Source organism: Lichenostomus cassidix, chromosome 2, assembly GCF_008360975.1.
Source record: "Lichenostomus cassidix isolate B80296 chromosome 2, HeHo_3.0, whole genome shotgun sequence".
Taxonomy (NCBI): domain Eukaryota; kingdom Metazoa; phylum Chordata; class Aves; order Passeriformes; family Meliphagidae; genus Lichenostomus; species Lichenostomus cassidix.
The window spans coordinates 27,213,813-27,235,838 of record NC_139482.1 but is presented as its reverse complement, the minus strand read 5'-3'; the positions used below and the strand labels follow the sequence as shown (position 1 = coordinate 27,235,838).

General features: G+C 40.1%; 1 protein-coding gene across 1 annotated transcript; it reads right to left on the bottom strand.

Annotated features, from left to right (window-relative positions):
• Nucleotides 1-1,389: 1,389 nt before the first annotated feature.
• TMEM106B (transmembrane protein 106B) lies at nucleotides 1,390-18,437 on the bottom strand. Its single transcript, XM_085050818.1, has 8 exons — nucleotides 18,297-18,437; nucleotides 14,797-15,018; nucleotides 12,021-12,084; nucleotides 10,549-10,708; nucleotides 9,602-9,742; nucleotides 9,449-9,498; nucleotides 7,850-7,903; nucleotides 1,390-7,127 (listed from the first exon to the last, which is right to left on the bottom strand). The coding sequence occupies exons 2-8, from the start codon at nucleotides 15,014-15,016 to the stop codon at nucleotides 6,989-6,991; spliced, it is 828 nt and encodes a 275-aa protein (XP_084906944.1). The 5' UTR covers nucleotides 15,017-15,018; nucleotides 18,297-18,437; the 3' UTR covers nucleotides 1,390-6,988.
• Between the last annotated feature and the right edge of the window lie 3,589 nt (nucleotides 18,438-22,026).

Below are 22,026 nucleotides of genomic sequence, written 5' to 3'. Positions count from 1 at the left end.
TCAAATTCACATTTGGTTATCTACTTTCATCTGCCAGTGCATTTATTCACTTTTAAAGCTCTTTATACTCTCCAGACAAGGTGGTGGTTGAAATTTACCTGATAGAATTTCACCTTTGTAGTCCCCTACCTGCTTTGAATGGAAAAAAAACCAACCAAACAACACAGGAGAGGAATTCAAATCATGTAGTTTGAGGTATTTGGATCAAATAAAACTGTTCACCACTAAAGAGACATTTCTGTCTATCCGTCTCCAGATCAGCAGAACAAGACAGAAGCAGATCTTCATGTCTCTTCAAGCTCTTATCTAAAAGGAAAGTAGTGCTCAAAGGTTGTTGTTCTCCCATTTACAGTGTTCCATACAGGGCTTGGACAGTTTAACAACAGCTATGACAACTCTGGGAAGGGAAAAGGACTGAATGAAAAATAAAATAGCAAGCATGACTGTAATTATTTTCCCATCTAAACTTAAAGTTAAAAAAGAATAGCTTTTCCAAAGAGATTCTCAAGCTGAAACAAAAACCCTCTACACACAAAGATGTTCATTATCCAAACCAGAGAACTGGTGTAGCGCTCATGAATACACAATAGGTTTCTCCAGGAGAAACATTAAAAATATCCCACTAAGTTGCTCCAAAACATCTGTGCAAGGCTACTTGCAGCATGGCAATATTATGAATGTTCGGAATGCTCCAAAGCCACGTTCTTTGTTGTCCAATTTTTAAAGATTAAGATTTTTCAGCAATATCGGTTCCTTAAAGTAACTCTGCGGATAGGTTTATCTGGGTCTGTCTGGGATGGAGTTAATTTTCCTCACAGCTTCCCATCCATATAGCTCTGTGCTTTGGGTTTGTGGACAAAACAGTGCTGATAACAGACCATTGTTTTGGTTAATGCTGAGCCGTGCTCACACAGCACCCGAGGTTTCCTTTGTCATTGCCTCCTCCCCCTTTGTGTCCACCCAAACCTGAAGGGTCTAGGCTGTGTGCTGGGAGTGGAGAGAGCCAGGACAGATGTTCCTAGGTGACAAAAGGGCTATTCCATATGCGATTGTGCCCACCAATAACTCATGGAAAAGAGAAAGGAAGGCTAATCAGGGCTATGGGGTTTTTCTTTCTGTTGCAAATACCTGCCTGCTGCTAGGAAATAAATTCCTTATTTTGTTTTTGCACGCAGCTTTGTTTCTTGCAGTAAAACCTCTTCATCCTGACCCAAGTTTTCTTGCTTTTGTCCTGATTCTCTCCACCATCCTACTGGGGAGCAAGAGTGCATGAGCAATGGCATGGGGGCTCACCTGGTGTCAGGGGCCAACCCACCTCAACAGGCCAGGTTGGAACTCCAGTTATTTCAGTAGTTCAGTCAGACAACACTAATTCATTCACATATGGTATTTAGCTTTCAGATACTCAAGTTTATTACAGACTTAACACAATAAAACATAGTATAAAAAAAAGTAGATTGCAAAGTCTTCACATCATGGAATGCCAATAGGTACAAAAATTGAAGTCATATCCTTGAAAATACATGAAAGCTAGTGGGAAAAAATGGTGAGATAGAGGGAAAACTTGTGGGAGACAGGGGAGAAGGGGAGAAAAATATTGTCAGTTTAAAAAAAAGATATCCGTGATCCAAGCTTTTTAAATAGAAAATTTAATATAATTCTTTGAGTCAAACAATCCTGTCTAGAAACATATATTCATAATGAAGTTAACTCCAGATTTTGAACCTCTAAATAACAAGATCCCTTGCCCCAGCTAGCTTACATTAACATAGTTTCTGTGTCCTACAAGTCATTCCAAAATACCCTTTAACTTCTAGAGTGTTTATCATGCTTAAGTGGATAGATTGATTGCTACACAGTTACAAGAACATCTTAAGTTACAAAAATAGTTATCACTCATTAGTATTTCTATACATATCTCAAGCTGTTATATGCACACTCTGTCCAGTAGATGTTAACAGTAGTTAAATTTGCTTCCTTAAAACAAACGAACTAAATGGCAGGCAGTCAGACCCAAAACACTGAGGCACCATAATACACTTACATGTGTGGTACTGAACACCCCTGCCCATGCAAAGCAAAAGCAGCTTCAGTACCCAGGAAACACATGCATCCAGGCTGTAGGACCCTTGTGATGGCTGGTGGAAGAGGAAAGTATGAGGATCAGGATGTTTCTCCCTCTGAACAGTCTCCCACTACCCTGCAGGGCTCCACACTAGGTGTGCAGATCCCATGCAGACTGCTGTTCCTGGCCAACAGGCCTGCCTACCCATGGAAAAGCAGATTTACATGTAGGTTGCAGAACTACCCCAAAATACCCCTCTGGTAATAATCAGAATTCCCAAGCTAAACATAAAATAGGAAGGTGATTTCTAAAGTGGAACAAACACTGGACATTTGCCACAGCCAAATTATTGTTCTCAGTATTTTTCAGTTGGGATCTTTTCCTTGTTCTCAAGGCCAAAAGAAAAAAAAAATTGTCTTTTTGGCATGAGCAGGGCCATCACTTACAAGTATTTTGCTGGTTGCAAGTAGTCCATTGCTGAAGTATATTGGTTGCACTTACATTATTTATCCTTCCCTTTCAGTAGTAAGGTCTGGAAGCCTTACTAGGGTTGTGGCATTTTGTTAGACAGTGAAGTAAAAAATTTAGTTCTTAGAGATACCAGTGCTAGTCTTACTCATCTCTTAACTCTACAAGTCCAGCTCAGCTGACATTAATCTTCCTGCAGCTGCCCAACTCTGAAACAAGTCACCCATTTCAGAAGGTGCTGTCTGGGAACAGACAGACGTCCTGCTATAGGTTTGGGGGCTGGGAAGAAAAACAAAACCACAATTAACATCCCTCAAAAACAGGAGGGGAAAAAAAAAGGAAACCTTAAATGCTGGATAAGAAATAACACTATTTCTCTTTTAACATTTTCTGAATATGGAAATTTCTCTCATACCACTCCAAGCACCATCCTTTCCATCATGAGGGCACAACATTTCAGGTCAGGTTAAAGACCCTCATGGTTCAACCCAAGCACTTAAGAGATTCTGTGTTTAAATGGTTCCCTCTATATACCACATGCTAAAAAAGCCCAGACATGTTTGCAACGAACCACTATGAAAAAATATATTCACTTGCAGAACTTCAAGGACAATTTAAAGCAAAGTCAACTAAAGCATGTACTCAAAATCTGCCAACATCAGGCTGCAAAATATAAACACTACAATGTTAATATCAAGGTCATGCACACGTCAGAAGTGCATTAAGAACTTCAAAGTTATACCACAGAGGAAACGATACTTATGGTTTGTCTTCACAAAAGATTAAGAATTAAACAACCATGCCCTACACATCAAGATGAGTAAAGAAGTTGTAAATGAGCTTCTACAGGCTTTTTCCCACACCAGGAATTCAAGAATGTCAGGTATTTAATCTTTTAGTAAGAGCACTTCCCTTTCAATCTCTCCAAATAGATATTTGATGGTAGCTCTTTGACGGTTTGGACCTTGGACAGTTATTCATCCACTCTTTTATTTTTAAAGAAATGTATTTAAAATGTACAATAATTTTGTTCTCCAATGGCCAAACAGTCAACATTCTTATGCATTTAAGTGTTCCATACTTAACTTAAAATTTTGAAATTTTACAGTTATCATAAACAGAATACATTAAGCTGATTTTCAATAGTGCCATTACAGTGCAACATCTCAACTATATTTCTTACTGTTTTAAGAAATAACTAACAGAGCTTTCATTTTAAAGTGCAACAGGTTTAGGTAAAGGAATTGCTACAAAGTAATCAAGTGAAAATAATTCTACTAGAAATAAACACACTGCAATGCCAGTGTAAAGGTATTTGATAGTATTTGAAGACTAGGGGAAGTTACAAGTTAAATATGAATCAGAAGACACATGTAAGATACACCAGGAAAAAAAAATCATTTTTCAAGCTTTCTGGAGAGAATTGTACTTATTGATTTACAACTGAACTGAAATGTTTGCCTTTTTCATTTTAAAATCAAGATAAAATGAATGTGAAAAATGAAAGGTCACTTGGGTCTATACTGATACCTTGTTTACAAAGTTACACAAGTTAATACTGAGTTCTCTTGCTCCTTTAACATGTTCCCAAGGTCTGTCACATAAATCAAGTCTAAGTTAAACATTGACACAGATGTTTACCTGCTTATCTGATGAGATGTTATATTAAAATTAGCAGATAAACTGAAATTCTTGCCTTATTTGGTTAGTAATATGCTGACAGTTGTGCAAGGGCATACTAGCACTTGGAACCTTAAGCCTTCTATTCTCCCATTACTGACTTTATTTGAGAATTCAGTAGGATCTTTAACCCCCACCTTATTTCTTAAGATGAGAACTCTTCATCATTCAGTAAGTCTGTCCCAAATTGATGGTGTTACAGATAACCTAGATGACAAAAATTGAGTTTTATCTTACCCCTTTCTGACACATACATGGAAAGAATAATTCCACTCAATTCTTTAAGTTAAATCAGCAAACACCAAGCACTTAATGCAAGGTTAAAACCCACAGATTTAAGTATTGCTTTTGCTCAGCACTTGTACCAAAATTTGAAAAGTCAGTTTGAGTCTCAACAGTGCACAGTGTACCTCTCCCCTCCCATGCTTGTTCAAAAGCAGCATTCACTACTTTCAACAAATAATTTTATCATTGTGCCATTCCAGTTATTTTAGATTACCTTTCATCCTTGGAAGAAAAAAATGTTTTAAATCAATATATCTGTCTGCCTACAGCAGTTATCTTCTTTTTCCATTTCAACAAAAACACAAACAACACCCCCCAAACAAAACCAACACTCTAGTGTGCAAATATTTAGGCCTAGAAGAAAAAAGCTTGTCACTTGCTGGCAGACTTCAGATCTGACAAGGGCTAAACCAGAATTCTCTCCCTTCGCTCCATTATCGGCAAATCTTTCTACAATAGGTAACATGGGTTTACCTCTGCTTCTAGCCAGCTCCCTGCTCTCCTTGTCTTTCATTCTCAGCAGTATCTTTTCAGGCTATCAGACAAGATTATGCATGCATTTTAGCAGCCACAGGACTGAACCTCATCTAAACCCTAGAAAGGCAAGTCAATTGTGAACTAGTTTCCCTCACAACTGAAAGCTGTAATAAAGAATGTTTACTTTTAAAGGCCCAAATTCAAGAATAATTTTCAGAATATAACTACAATAAGTCATCTGAATTGACTACACCAGTTACAGAAGTTCTCTAAAGGCAAAAGCTGAAGTCTTCATCTTATCAACAACAATATGAAACTGACAGTTCAGGTTCCAAAAGTTTTCATAGACTGTCAGAGTAAGTGTTCATAGCAATTCAAATAGAGGAGGGTGGGGGTTTATTATGGTTACTTAATGCCTTTTAAATCAGTCTCACATCCACCCACATCCTTTTCTCCACCTACCCCTTAGGTCCCTGTAGGAGAGTCCAGTAAAGAAAAGAGTAATGTAGACACGTATCTTCACTGAAGTACTGGAGCATCAGGGATTGTTAGTGGCAAGTCACTCAGAGGCCTTTTTCCATAGCATTTATTGCCAATTGATTTTGTGTAGCTTATTTCCAGGAGATAGGCAGCATAAAACCAGTAATATCCATTTCAAAAAATACATTATTCATTACAATGCAATAGTCTCACCAGTACCTTCTTACAGCTGCACCTTACCTAATTAAGAAATAAAATAATCTTGATCTAGCTAATTCAAAAGTTAACCCTTAGAACTGTCAGCATTCAGGAGTCAAATAACTTTGGACCCAAAGTTTATAATCATAATGATTGACAATTACCCCAGAAATTTGCATGTGCAAACTATGCTACAGGAACTATTTCGTGTTATCAGTCAGTAACCTCACAATTACATCAGCATTTACTCCTACAGAAAGAATTGCTTCATCTTCCCTTACATAACTTTGATGTGACCTTTGAGTGCTCTGGAGGTATAGATAACTACTGCATTTGCTTACTGAGCCTGCGCAAGAAATAAACACAACCCAACATATTAACATTTAAAAGTCGCTTAGATACCTAATATATTAAAACACAAAAATTTACACCAAGCTCTCCAAACCCATGCCCAAAGTTTCCCACCTAGTTCCAACTGCACAATCTTGATTTTAATGCCTGTTCTAAAAAGTTTACTAAAAACCAGACTGGTAGAGTCTTGCTCATTTTCTAGGATCTTGTAGTTTTACTTTGTCAGTAATTGTTCTGGGGGTTGTTTTTTATTTAGTTTTAAACCCAACTTTAAATCTACCAGTATACATTCTCCTTAAAACATCCCAGAGGTAGCAAGGGGGGAATATGAATGAAAGTATGCCAGATTCTAGAAACTGCACATTCAACTATTGTGTCATCCAAGAGAGCTTTCCTGACTTTCATAGAGTGCATGTCACTTCTAATCACGGATAGCAAATAAAGCATAGAATCCCAAAATAAAGAACTATTGCCACTGGGTTACTAACAGAAGTTTCACACCCAGACACCTCAAAATAATCTTGTTATTTAAGTATTAATACTGTATTTTCAACAGTCAAATATCAATAACTGAAGTACAAACTTAAAATTTTTGATTATTATTTTTTTTAAATGCTCATTAGTGACACATTTCACCTAAACACAGACATACACACAGTTACTTTAAGTTGATGTACCACACTGTAAGGTAAAGTCCCAGTTCTGTTCAAGAATCTGATATTCCCCCTCTCCCTCCCACCACACAACTTGACAGAAGTGCTTACAGTAACAGAAAGCAAACAGAAGGGGAAAACACAACATTTAACAAGTGCACCTATTTACAATTTGCACCTTTCCCTCCTTGCATCTAAAGTGAACAGGTCTCCATGTTTGTTTGCTATGCTGTACATCGCATGTACTCTCTGCTCCATGCAGTACCAGTTCTATCCAAAGGATCTCTGCAAGTACCAACAGCAGTCATTCCACACCAACCAACAGGTGCCTTTACTGTGGAGGCTGAAGGACATTTAAATATTCTGACTGGCCCAGCTGGTAGGTCGTGTTTCCTCCACAGTCCACATACTGGTATCTCTCCTGGGATATTTGCTCAGGGTGGCCTAAGTACGAGGTTGTCACTGTCACTCTTAAAAACAGAGAAGAGATTTTGAGTTTCCTATTCTAAAAATCACTGTGTTTATATTATTATGGTTATTAAGGAAAATGTTTTGGAACAAAATATGTTTTAAATAAATCTAAGAACATGACTAATTTACCACTATAGATTTTCTCCATGAAAGACATTTGGTTCCTTTTTCTGAAGATGCTAAAGCTGAGGTTTACTTGTAATATCTCCCACCATAAATGACATCTTGTTTTGTGACAAGAAATGAGCTACAAGCCATGCAATATTCTAGTTTAAACACACCCTCTCCCACTCCCCTACCAACAAAAGACCCCACCATGCTGAAATTTATGCAATGTTACAAAAAGCAGTCTCTGACGAGTACTAAAGCCTGTGACTCTTTCAAGATCAAAGATGTCAGCAAGTTTTGACCAGTGGCTGATACACAAAGCAATTTAAAAGTTTTTTAGACATCAGTAGCTCCATGTCTACAGCACAACTGCAAAGCAGATACAGTAACAATGATTCTGTTTAAGCCTGGGTCTTTACATCACCAGAACCTGTCAAAAGACACAGTTCACTTTCCATAACTATAAAGCTACTACACTAGAAAGCAAGTTGATTTCATTTTATCTCTGATGCAAATCTTAATCTCTCTAGGATTATGTATTTGAGTATTATTTCAATGAGAATTCCACAGCTTCTAAAGTTTTTCCAATACATATGAAGACTACCATACTTACTGCATCATCACTACTATATTATGTACTTTGATAGATGGTAAAGTACAGAAGTCACTGCAAAAAAAGAAGAACAATTGTTATATTTACATCAAACCTTTCCAGGGTAATTATGTAAAAAGCAAGACTTGTGGCTTCAACTGGAAATTCTGCTATATGTTTAGTAACTATGGAGTTGCTAGCAATGGCAACAGAATCATTTGCCAGTGACTGTATGTTCACCTCAACCACTTTTATATACATCTTAATTTCACAGGTACTATCTTCACATGTGTTTGCTTTCATGTAATGCTTGCCAACACAAGTGTCCTGACAAAGTGTTCACTCTGTCTTCTAGAAGCTAACCAAAGTTAACCTGAGCCACTACATTTAAAGCCTGGCAGTATCACTTTGTCACCTTTTTTTGCACTCATCCACTTCTGTATTAAGCAAAGTAACCTTTAATCAATATACAGAAATTCCAAAGTCAAGGTTATTGTTCTCTTGCAAGATAACCTTTTCAGACTGGCATTTTCTGACACACACCTACATACCAGCTATAAAGAGGACCATGAAAGTGCATACTTTTAACCCCTGCTTCTTAAATCACTGTGCTTGGTCACAAATTTATCAGCTCTAGAATGAAAAGCATGTGATCAGTCCAATAAGATTACTTGGCAGCCACATACAATATTTGCACACCATTGTCACTCTTTTCCCCTGCACCAACAAAAATAAGATACAGTGTTAAACAGTGACTGAACACAGCTCATCCAAGCGGTAAGAAAATACTGTATTATCACGAGTTTTATGAAGGCTATTTATGAAGGTTATTTACTCCCCATGCATCCAAAGAGTGAGCAGATTCACAGGATTCGGTGTTTACATAAAGCTAACTTACATACTTTTAAAAGGTGACAGAGGTTCAACAGTTTCTGTTGAAGTTGCCCCTCTCTTGCCATTTCATACCTATTCCAATTCATTTCAATACTTCAAAGCAATAAGGTTTTCTTCCACCCCAAAGGGGCTGGCATCCACTAGAACTGCACACAGACCTGGTCTCAATAGTTAAGTCTTTCTGTTCAGTCTGCATTTCAGTGTAAAAGAAGTAAAATTTGAGTTTGTTACCAAGATATAATGAGCTAACAGTCTGTTGGACAAATGAACTCTCAGAAGCTATGAATAAAACCACACAAAGGGCAGGACGTGAACACTGTACTCACAACGTGTGAAGAAAAGAAATACAAATTGGTCTCTAATTTGTGTATCACTATATACATATTTCCTTCTACTGCAGAGAAAGTTGTGGGAAAGTTACTAGAGAACTTCTTAGGGGAACACACCCACACTTTCACCCCCTAAAGCAGCAGTCCTAGCTAGTGCCAAGGCCTAAAATACTGGAACAGAGGTAGAATTTTAAAGGGTTTATAGACAGGTATAGCAAGCTACTGTATGAAATTAATCACACAATTGTGGTTTACCTATCTTTCTGTACTACTGAACTTAAAGAAAATGCCCCAACATATTTTCAAATTTCTGCTGACTGTGAAAAAAGTTGCAACTTTTAATACAACTGCAACTTTTAATAAGACCCATGTGATATTTAGAGGTGAGTACACTTACAACATGTAGCTCATTTCATCTTGTATGACTGTGGGCACCATATAATCAATCTGAAAAAAAAAATCACAATAAAAAAGCAATGAAAACACAAATAAAGTAGATTTATATATGAAGATTAACACATGTTCAACTTTGAAAGCCTAAGTCACCTACCTGTTTCATATCCAGTGGACCAATGCTGGTGATATTGTTTAACCGTGATTTGCCAATAACTGTTTTTGAAAACTGAACTTGGGCTGTGATATTTGCCACTTCAACAGAGTAAAAGTTGTTATTCGTTATATTCAGTGTGTTCTGAAAAAACAAACAGTTTGAAAAAACAAAACAGTTACAGCTATCCATTCTGTGTACCTTGATGAGCAAGCATTTTGAAACTTGTGCACGGGTCAGTAATACCAGAAATTATGCAAGTAAACTTTCCTGCCTGCTAGGATTGCAGAGAGGACTGGGGTCATGGACCATCACTTAAGTCCTTTCTGATGTTTATTTAGTGAATATATTGAGCAACACAAACTTCTGCACAACTTCCCCGGTAACAACCCTCCACTGCAAATACTGCATTTCTTCCTATCCTCATTTATTCCTTCAAGGAAATTTAGCTATCACAGGATCCCTTTCTCCCATGGCAACTTTGCTTTATTTAAAATGAAAAACTTCCCAAAAGTCTTTAGGCAAGTACACTACCAAGAAATCAAAAACTATGTGGGAAGAGTTCCTTTAATTTTTAAGATAGATAAGGAACTATTTCTCCTCAACCTCAGTTTTGGCGGATGCATAATACAGGGTAGTAGCAAATAGCATTCCTACACACACACATTTCAGATATATTCCAAAAGTAACACTGAGAACTCCAAAGTCACTGTTCCCCTGAAAACAGAAGGCCCAGTGTCAGCTTGCAACTACACCTCTACTAGCTATAGCTACAGGAACCACCCACAGCAGATCCAGTTACATTTTTCAAACTGGTCACTGGTTCTATTTCTTAACGCACCAATCAAGCTTTTCAACCAGACCACAGTTTCTGTGTACATTAAACTGTCACAGCAGTATCTCCTGTTGCATTTATGCATTACAAACACCCAACAGACAGTCAGACTTACCGTGATATTTAGATAGATTATCCGCCTACCCTGTTCGTAAGTGACATATACTGACTTCACACCAATGTACTCAACGTCAATCGAGCGAGGAAACAAGAAAAATACAGCCAGCCCAGACAGGAATAGGCACACAGTTACAGAAGCAGTCACATAGAGCTTTCTGGAGAAAAAAAAAAGAGCACATTTCAGAGTCAAAGGCACATTAAACAACAGTGACATGCTATTTTCTTTTAAGTGATAAGGAGCAGGACTAGTCAATATGACTAGTTCAGTCTATTTCTAGCTTCCATTAGCTTCTCAAAAGGAAAAAAACAATTGTGCTGCACTTCATAGCTATGTCTTAACAGCTGTTACTCTTGTATATACATCAGAAATTACATTTCAAATCATGTGGTTATCCCAACATTTGTAACTTGCAGAGGAAAATGGAAGAAGTAAATATTTATGTGCTTTGAAACAAAACCACTTCCTCTTAACATTTATTTATAGCACAACTTCTGTCACTTTGTGGAAGTCTTGCAAAACACACCTAGAACACAAAATAAAGCTCTTATGACAGAGAATCCTGATTTCCAGGGAAAGTGTTAGGACTTCAGCTAAGGAGCCAAAGAGAAATTCACAATTAAGCTAATACAAAAAGGTGTGTTTGTGTGGGTGTGGCTGTGTGTGTGTGCATGCGAGGGCGGGGTGGGGGTAAGGGTGTGAAAGATAATAAAAAAAACTCTCCACAAATAAAAGGCTCAACTTCAACTCCAATTTTGTCAAAATTAGAACACTACAGTAATGTTTCAAAGTTGTACAATCATTACATCAGATATATTATCCAGAATAGTATTATGTGAAACTATTGTATTTTGTTTTTCCTGGCACTTATTTCTGTTTACTACAAAAATATCCAAACATTAAGAAAAAAACAAAGTAAAACCCGAAACATCAGAACAAGAAGCCCTGAGCACTGTAGTGAAACTCCTAAGTAGATCCTAGAAAAAAAATTAAATATGCTGTATCAGAAATTGTTGGTTTTGCTAGCTGCAAAAACCAGAATGTTACAAATAAATTTTAGGTGACTTATTTTGTAGTAGTGGCTCAAAGACACTGTTGATTAACTCAAACAGTGAAGATGTGTCTGCTTAGATTAATTAGAATGCTACAGAGATTGAGAAATGCATCATTACAGTAAACATGCAGATAAACATGTTCATGAAAAGGTCACACAATATTACTTAGCTTTGCACTTAGCTAAGATGTACTGTGACGGAAGTATGAACACCTGTTAACAAGTAACTCTCCAAGAGTTCGAGGTTAAGACTGATATGACCCACAACCCTGTTCTTCCAATATGGAATGTAAGAAAGCATTCCAGCGATTTTTGCTTGGTTCTTCTTATTGCTATCTCCTTTGAATTGTTGAATTTTAACTAGAAGACAATGATTAAGCGCAGTTTGAGGTATCACAAATAACTATTAACTTACGTTCTTCTTGGCCTCAGTCGCTGATCACTGTATGGAATTAATGCTACCAGCTGATTTTCCTGCCCTGGAAACAAAAACACCCTTTCAGAATTTAAACAAAGAATAAGTGTTGTTGCAGCTCTTTTAGACAAAAAGCACCTGTTATAATTTAATGGCGCCAAAGAATAAACACCAAAGGTAAACATTTAAATTCCAGATAAGGGCTCAGATCAAATACTACTGTAGCTGATGTCACTTTCTGAAATAGAGCATGGCTTACACAATATCAAAATAAAAACACACTAAGTCCGCAAAGACCAAAACAGCAACAAATTCTGCCTCTGTGCTGCACACATGACTGGAGGCAGCACTGCCTCTGGCACCACTTCCTGGAAAAAAGAGATGTAGAACAGCTCTGAGCTCTCTGTGCCAGACCATATGAACTCATGGGACAAAACATTCAGAAGCTTGGGCAGTGAGAACTGATCCAGAAGGCATTCTGCATGTACTCTTTCAAAGAGCAGAAGTCATCTTTGGCTAAAAAAGCCCCAACAAACAACAATCCCAAACTGAAACAACAAAAGCTGCTATGTATCAATATAGGCAGTCTTTGCACAAGTTATGCATGCACTGCTTTCTGGAAATCAGGAGCATATAAAACTATTTATCATGGTGCTGCTGAGCTGCAGCACCCTGGAAGTCAAAATAAGTATCTACTGGAATTTCTCCACGCAAGTTATATCACTAGACAGCATTTTTAAAGAGGGGTATCTTAACAGATAAAAGAATCGATGCGCAGATGAGCTGTCGAAAATACACTACATCTGGCTACAGAGGTTTTGCTATTTGTTGTGGAACTATAACAGAGGCCTCAAGGCCAAGTCAAATCTGCAATTTTTAAGCCAAATACAGAATTTGATCAAATCACCACTTAGCTAATCAAGCATTTGGAAATGATTCCATGCTGAATCACTATGCTAAGCAAAACATGCTAACCAAGCACACAGTATCATGCAAAATATCAACCTTCTAAAAAGCCTCTACCAATCTAAAACAAATTTTCATCTCTGTTTAAATGAAGCATCTTCGACCTTTGAAAAAAACAGCACAGTCCTGCTTCCATACTATATCATACTAGAAAACTAAAGCTGTCCAAGTAACAAAACATAATTTGATGGATTTAATAGAGTTTAGCCCTTACATCTCATATTATAGTCTTACTAGTCATGCAGTCATTCTTAATTTTTCCCCCCTCCCCTCAAATAACTTCCAAGCATGACTTCTTTTCTGCTCTAAAATACTAAGGAATGATTAGAAAGACAGTCCTTAGTTCTCATAACTCATTTAAAGTTCTAACTTTAACCACATTATTTCATCAGAATGTATATACAACATACAGTTGTCCAACAATATGCAGTTTTATTAGTTACTGCTAAATGTTTAATAAAATAATTAACTTACATTTAAGTATTACATCTAAGGATTCCACAGTGAAAGAAAAACTTTTTCACATAGAAATACTGCTAATTCTACATTTTGGGTAAAACATGCTATTGATATTACCAAGTATTTCAAGTTAACAAGTTAACAGAGTAAATCTCTTTATATTTTCTGGCAAAGGTAATTTTTAGTTTCATAGCTTTTCCAGATGTCAAACTTGCTGAATTCAGAGGTACTCCAAGAATACATTGTAGTAGACAATTTAGCAGCTAAAGCTCCTATGGTATTTGCAGCCACTGACATACTCTATGCTCCCTGATCCTTCTACGAAAGTTAGACACAAGTGTTTGCGAATTGCATCATAACCTAATCTCACTGAAGCACATGTAGAAGGACAACATGGCACAGACACCACTGAAGTTTCCTGAGCTGCTGGTCAAAGTCAGTTCCAAGAACTTTTACACCTAAGAATCTATTTTGGTTAAGAGGTCTGACAAAAGTAGACCCAAACACAAAATCATCTCACCTGTTCTTCCCCAGTCAAAGAGAGTATCTCAGCTAAAGCAAAAAGCCGTGTCTTGGCCCACTGCATTTGCCACTCTCTCCTTCAGCCCAGTTTCAGATATCCTGCATTCTCCTTTCACAGGCCTCTTCCTAAATACTTATTTAGGTAGCTTATCATTTAGCACAGAAGTGTAACAAAGCAGCATGCTTTACCAAAAGGAAAAGCAAAGGATGACGGCAAAGCAGACAAAACAGTTAGGCATGAAGACTAACGCTGTGCAGCCTACTCCTTCCGAGGCAGCCAAATAACCTATGTATTTTCAACTCCAAGCTGGAGCTCTCCACCTAGCAAGCACCAGTGGGACAAAGGGAGGATGAAGGAAAACAGGGGGCACTGGCATCAGTGAGACCAAGAAAATTCACTATAAATGACCAGGGACGAGGTGTTGCAGCCCAGGTCTACCTTTCCATCTGTGTATTTGCAGTGATTTTTGCAGTTATATATTGATTCAAATAGTTTAAAATACGTAGTTAAAAAAAGATGCAATAAAATGTCATGAAAGTAAAGGTTTGCTTATTCAGCTTGCAAGAGCTATGGTTATGTGTGAGAAACAGTTGCATTGTATAGACAAGAAGAGATCCAAGCTGTAACAGCCAAGGTGTAGCAGCTGACTCAATTTGTAATGCTCATCTAATGTAACAAAATGCTTAGTGATAAAAATGTCAAAAATATGAGAAAACTTCGTCTTGACTTGAAGAGCTATTTGTTATGAATTATTACAACTGCATGTGGTTACGATGTAAATTCATAGGTTAAAAAAAAGTAATAAAAAGAATAAAAAAGAAAACTTACCTCGTGGAATTCTTCCTGTTCCCTGGCAAGTTGGGCAGGTGACACTGTCTCGTCCTGTAAATTCCACATAGGGAAACTGCGACACATCTCCACATCTGCTGTCTTCATTGTTCACTTCTGAGTGAACTAAACCATTCCTCACGTTATCAGACACTGAGCTTCCATCATAGCCATCTTCTTTGCATGTATGCATAGGCAGGTGAGAAAGTGATTTTCCCATGTCTAAAATACAAGTCAGAAGTAATTTTTCAGGGAGAGTGATTCAAAGATGGCTTGCATTTATTCCTCTGCACCAGGTAACCATTAGTCTATGGCCATAGTCTGACAAGACTCAGTTCCCCATTGTTTAGATCCCCTAAGACCTGCAAAGCACTAAGGCCCTGTCAAGCTGGATTCAATTCCAAACTATAAAGAACCTGAATTAACTGGAAGCTTTGTTCAGATTCTCTGATAAGCACAGGTTGAAAAGGGATTGATGAGAGGCTTTAAAGTTAGAACACTACAAATGCTGGCAAAAGTTGCAACAGCTTTTCAAAGGATTGTTACTGTATAGGCTTTAACACAACACAATCTTTGTATTAAAAAAAAACAAGGCTGGGCCACAGAAAACAATTTTGCAGTTTTGAGTAAATTCTACACACATAAAAGACCCAATTTTAATAATTATTTTAGCTTGGACTTGTTTTGAGAACATAGGGCTGGCTATTAGTTTCCAAGCTAGAAATACAGATGTCTAGGTGTTTAAACTGATGATTACCATTACCTTGAAGCAGAACTAATTCACAGGAAAGTCAAGTCAAAAATGGGAGTTTCTTTAACATAGCAGCTGCCAATATATAGCATTATGAAGACTTGTTCAATAAAAAAATAATTACAAAAGCATTTTTGTTACCTATGCATATTTTAATTTTTTCTCATTACTGTAGCTTTTCAGCCATGACACTGAAACTACCTTGAAACTCAGAACACTTGACACTGAAGTCTGTAAAAAAGTGCTGCAAGCAGAAAACTCCCCAATTTGCAACATGTGGAAAACAAACTCCAAGTAAGTTCATATAAATAACTCAAACTTATTTATATAACTGAAACTTATTTAAGAAAAATAAACCTCCACAGCAGTGGTTATCAGTTGTCCAGTTTATCCCTATAATCCATTTTAGTTACTTAACACACAGAGACAGCAGTCACTCGATTAATCAGTGTTGTGAGGAACCGCATGATTTAAAAAGAATATGCAAAACTCCATGTGGTTTTTTTTCCCGTTGAAAGGTATTTTTAAAGTGGCAGCTAGCAATTATCACATTGGGTCACTAAACAGAAGCCCTAAGAGGAAGATTAAAAGAGGAAAGTAAGTCAGAATATTTTAAACCAACTGCTCAAGATAGAACAGAAATATCACAAATATGGTGACAGCAACACACACATTAATTCATTACATTGCCACAAAGGCTAGGTGAACGTGGGAGAAACAAAGTCAACAAATGCCAACTAGTCCCAGCTACTTCAGCAAATATGCAGGATTATTTTTTTCATTTAGGTCATTAAACCTTTACAAGCTGAAAACCATTTACTCTTCTGCTGCTACAGCACTTTTTAAACATTTGTAGTTTGGGAGCTATAAGATAATGGGAATTATTGAACTGAAAATTAAAACTACTGAGCTATTGAAAAGTAAAAATCCTGGAAAGGCTGCTGACAATGTTGACAATTATTCCACATGGGGTTTTTGTTTACTTTTCTCCTTCCAGCTGACCTACAGCCTTCAAGCTACGGAACTTGAGTCTTGCAGCTTAGGCAATAGGTGTCACAATTATAGATCTGAAAGCTTAGGGATCGTGCTGTTCTGCTACCACTACATCCAACTTAGCCTGAGCCTACTGTCAATAGTGCAAGTATGTCTACATTAACAACTACATACAGACCAGGCAGCAACTCTGTATATGAAACAGTTACTGAGGATCCAAAATCCACACTGTACATGTTTTTGTGTGTTTATTCCATAGCAGCTGTTATGTAGAGTCACAACATCCACTGAGCACTGAAGTGAACCTTCTAGTTTTAGCTTTATCCAAAAGGAAAAGTTCATATGCTCCCTGATCACATTGTGACATGAACCAAAGTGCAGCAGGCAAGGATGACTGGGAGCTCCTTTCAAGAGCACGTCCTTTATTTGAATTGAAGTATTAATGCATGTACATCCTTCAATGCCAACTGTGCCTGTGCTTCAATAATTAGAATTTAATGGTGCCAGAGACCTGGGAGACATGTCTCGGCCCACAAATGAGAAAAGAGAGAACCACCTTCAAGCAAAATTTAAACATGCTTTTTCCCCTGGCCAAACCTGAACCTTATTACAGCCGACCACAAATAAAGAACATGTTGGTCTTTTATCCACCACTAATAGCCTGAACAGTAGTAACTCTCAGAAAATAACATCTCCAAATGTCACAGCTTCTGTACTGTCATTAAAGTCAGAAATTCTACTTCCAGAACAGCTGTGCTTTAATCCAGTCTCCCTCATAACTGATGTTACACTCCATTCTCCTTGGACTTATCTGGAGTTTCCGTCAATTCAGAGTCTGTTAAAAAGAGTTTGGTAAATTAAAAATGTTGCGACAAGTGGCATTTGTTTAAGACCGCACCCTTCAGTTCGCTACGCACTGCAGCACAATGGTACACAGACAAAACCCAAACAGTGTCACAAGACACATTGAACCACCATGGAGCTCACATCCTGAACTACACGCAAGACTAGAGGAAAAACTTTTTGTTTACAAACTCAGTGGAACTTTATAGAGTCAAACTAAATTGTTATACTTCACCAGCAAGTTAGGCTGCTGTTCTTGCCCTTTACATGTTAACATATAAACTTGAGATTACAAATCTACTTATTTTTCAATATAGCAAAAGACTTGGAATCGCAACCACCGTCGGCTCCATCAGCTGTGCCTTAACCGCGACCATCACAAGCTCCTCCAGAGCAGAGGACGCGGCAGGGTAAGGCAGTGACTTAGCAGCCACAGGCTTGTCCAGCTCGGGTGGGCACGACCAGTGCTGCCTCTCACGACCCAATACAGACCCACGTCTCGGACACTGCCTGAGCGGTAAGGCGGGCGCTGCCAAAATAAGGAGTCAAACCCCCTGGGATTTAGGGATTCTCCCGTCCAGCAGCGCCAGCTGCTCTCACAAACATGGCGAGGTTTCCAGCCGGCAGGCTCGCACCAAGGCCCGGCGAGCTCGGCCGATGCGGGGCTGCCCGGGCGGCCCCCGGCCCGCGCTCACACTGGGGTGCTCTCGGCATGGGAGTAGCCCGGAGCAGGGCAGGGCAAGGCAGGGCAGGACCAAGCCAAGCCAGGCCAGGCCAGGCACCCCCCGCCCCGCCGCGGGCCTGCCCAGGCCCCGCCGAGGCCCAGGGCCGGCCGCAGGGACCCCCGCCCGGCGCGCAGCTCTGCCAGCGCCCCGCAGCCCCCGCCCGCCGCGGAGCGCCCTCCCGTCCCCACCTGCGGCGCGGGCTCGGCGGGCCGGGCCGGGCACGGCAGAGCGGCAGAACCGAAGGCTCCGGGAGCGACGCAGCTGCCGGAGCTGAGCCCCGGATCGGGCGTGTGCGCAGCCGCGGGGCGGAGCCGGCCCTGCCCGCCCGGCCGCGGGCGGAGCTGGCTGCGCGCTGCTCTCCTGCCTGCCCGGGCCGCGCCGGAGCCCCGGCGGTGCAAGGCTCGGGAATGGCACGGAAAGCGCCGTCCCGAGGGGTGCGGGGCCATCCCGTGTCCGGGAGTGGAATCGAGGGTAGGAAAGGGAAATAGGGAGATCGCGTAGCCCCGCTGTACAGCAGAGGGACTAAAAGGGAGAGAGCGGGATACCATCCGGGGTTTCCCTGTCAGCCGTGGCTCAGAATCAGAGGAACAGAATCATCCAGGTTGGAAAAGACTTCTGAGATCATCGAATCCAACCTGTGACCGTAGCACCATATCAACTAGATCACGGCACCAAGGGCCACGTCCAGGCTTTCCTTAAACACCTCCAGGGACGGTGATTCCACCACCTCCCCGGGCAGCCCATTCCAATGTCTAATCACCCTTTCTACGAACAAATTCTTCCTAATTTCCTGATGCCCAGCCGTAACACCCCCTGGTGCAGTTTAAGCCTGTGTCCTCTCGTCCTGTTGCTAGCTCGCCGTGCTGCTGTGAGCGCCCCTCCTGTCGGTAATTTAGTGATACCTTGTGAGGCGCCATCGCTGTGTTCTGTGCTCCTTTCGGTACCACTGGTGCAAGAGCCTCGCCCCGGTGTGCTCCGGAGAAAGGAGATCCTCGTGAGAGGAAAGCCGTGGCAGGGTAGCAAAAAGAAACTACTGCAGTGCGTTTTCGTAACTCGTCGCACATTACAATGTTGCTTGTATGGCGGATGTTTATGCAGGTCGTGGGTGTGAGATGTTCTCCTAACGATTTGCCAGAGAAAGATGAAGTGCGTTGGAAGTGAGTAACTTGTGATGGCTTCTCTTCATGGGTATGCCTCTGGTCCGTGAAAACCATTACCTCACTGTCTGTGACAACTCGGGAGACTACTCTGTGGGGACACGGGAGCACCAAAGGGATGAGAGCTGCGCCCAGGGGTGATGGGGAAGATGTGTGCTCATGTCTTTACAAACAATTCCATGAGTGAGGGTGTGGGTGTTAACGTCTCTTAAATGGGTCTTAATGCCTCTATTAACTTCAAGCTTGTTACAGAGCCCAGAGAGCCTGACTCCTGAAACAGCCAAGTGGGTCTGCACAAGCCTGACTTTCTGAACTTTGGGGTAAAATATCAGGTTCAAGGGGGCATATGTGGTAGGCAGTTGGGGAAGGCTGTACCTTCCTAGTACCTCAGGCAATGGGGAAAGGAATAGAGAAACATGTGGCCGGGAGTTTGGGATAAAAGGATGCTACACCCTCCAAAACCTAGAGAGAGAAAATCCCAGTGGACTCTCCCCCTGTATTAGAATAGAGTTGCAGGACTCCTCTGTCTCCTTCATAGACACTGGCTTCTCATAGCACGATTTTCCATACGGGGGATACAGCTCAGAAGGCAAGCAGTAAGGAGGTCTGCCTGGTTTGGGAACCTTGACCCAGCTGCCGGAATGAATCAGACTGTGGGAAATTCTGTGATTCACACCATGTAGTGCAGTGCTGTGACAAACATAGGGTCAGGGTTTGACGGAGACAACGAGGAAGAGAGGTCTTTGTAACTACTTGGGGTGATCACGAGGCTGGGGCAAGGTGCCAGGCTGCTCCAAGAGGCTGGGAGGAGACAGGCTGCCTCCAGCAGCCACCCAGAGCTAGTGCAGCCCTGAGGCCACCTGCAGTACAGCCCTGCCTGCAGTGTGCGCAGCGCCTGGTAACGAGACCAGGATATGATCAGCACAGAAAATAACTTTCTCCCAACCATGTGCTTATAGAAAAAAAATCTTAATTTATCTTTACCTGGGCCAATGCCAGCCCATTTATTCTCTTTTTCCTTGTAACTCTTTGGTGTTTTATGTGAGTTTAAGAAGTCTTGGCTTGCACTAGCCTCTAGCCTTCATTACCCAGTTCAAGTAATGGTGAGTCCTGCATCACAGCTGGCTTGACTCTACTTATGTAGCCAGGCATGGTCAAGCTCCTGACAGGTATGGCAAAAGCTGACATGTCCCATGTCCCTCTGGTAGATGGCCACCTGAGTCTTTGGCCCATGACTTTGGACAAAGATCAACATTACATTGATCCAGGGAGCACAAAGCACAGTGTAAAAAGTACTCATAGCTTTTGGCTGTACAAACGGAAAGTAAGAACACCAAGTCTTTACCTTTCACATTGTTTTAAATAATAGTAGCAGCCAGTCACATTGACTTGAATCATCACACAACAGGGAATGTGCCAGAAAAGGTTGAGTAAAAATTTTTGGAGCAGCTTTGGGAGATCCCTCTGAGTTCTAGGAATTAAATGCTTTCAATACAAATTTATTCAAGAGAATTATTACTAGTAGATTGTTGTGGCTAGCACAGGTCTTTCTCGTGAGAACATTCCGCTGTGTTTTATAAACAAAGATTAAGTCTGGATGTTTTTCAAACAGTGTCTCGAGACTTGGACAGTTCAGGCCTGGCCAATTAGGCCTAGGGGGAGGTTTCTGGCTGACCAATCTGGGCGACCTCTGAAAAGTCTATATGTATATGGAAATCAAAATAAAACGCTCTCTTTCTTGCCACACTGAGACCTGGGGTCTTTTCTCTGCTAGCGGCTCAACAGCAACAGATTGTAATTAGCATGGACATTTTTTTCAAATCAGAATTTTGCACCTTAAACTGCAGCAGTTTTTATCCAAGACTTCCAGCCCTCAAACTAACCTATAAGGCCCCACACAGGCAAGAATATTATAAAACTGCTGGAGAGAGTTTTTCCCCTGCCATGATAGAAGCAACAGTTGAAATCAGTGAGGGCTTTAGAGATAGTTCTCTGTTACTGTAGTCAATAGAGATGTTTCTGGTTAAAGACTTCTCACTACTTGGCAGAGCCTTTCCTCCGCAGAGTTGAAACAAACACAATGGTTTGGGGTTTTTATCTCTTTACAGCTGTCATGATGAAAGAGAACATATCTCTGACTATCTGTTTGCTTTGTGTTATTTTCACTTTGAAAGCACATGTTAAAGATAGTATTGTGGAAAGAGAAATTGAAACACTGTAAGGATCAAGCTCAGCCATAAATCTTCAAGGTCACCTTGAATATAATTTATTTGGTGTAAGCTAAAATAATTCAAGGAAAACTGAGAATAAACAATAATATTAAATGTCACTCCAACTGTGTAGTGTTGAAAAAAAAGAAAAATATGTGGTAGGAAGATGTAAAAATTAGAAGCATATTAAAAAGGCTTAAATATGTGATGAGGGACTTGAAATGTTACTGAAATGAGCCACTGAGGTTGGTATAATCAAGACAGTGATAGGGGAGATATGTGCTAATGTCTTTACAAACACTCCCATGGGTGAGGGTATGAGTGTTAATGGTAGCTGGACTCTCTCCCTTTATTCAAATCAAGTTGCAGGGCTCCTCTGTCTCCTTTATGGACACTGGCTTCTCATAGCATGGTTTACTGTACAACAGGGTTCCTGTGATTATGAAAGAGTATTTTGCAGTAAGGAAGTACAGAATGCACAACATCCAGTATTGCTGGTTCATGAACTGAATAGATTATGTCTAGATGAGGATTGCATGCTTAAAGAGAGG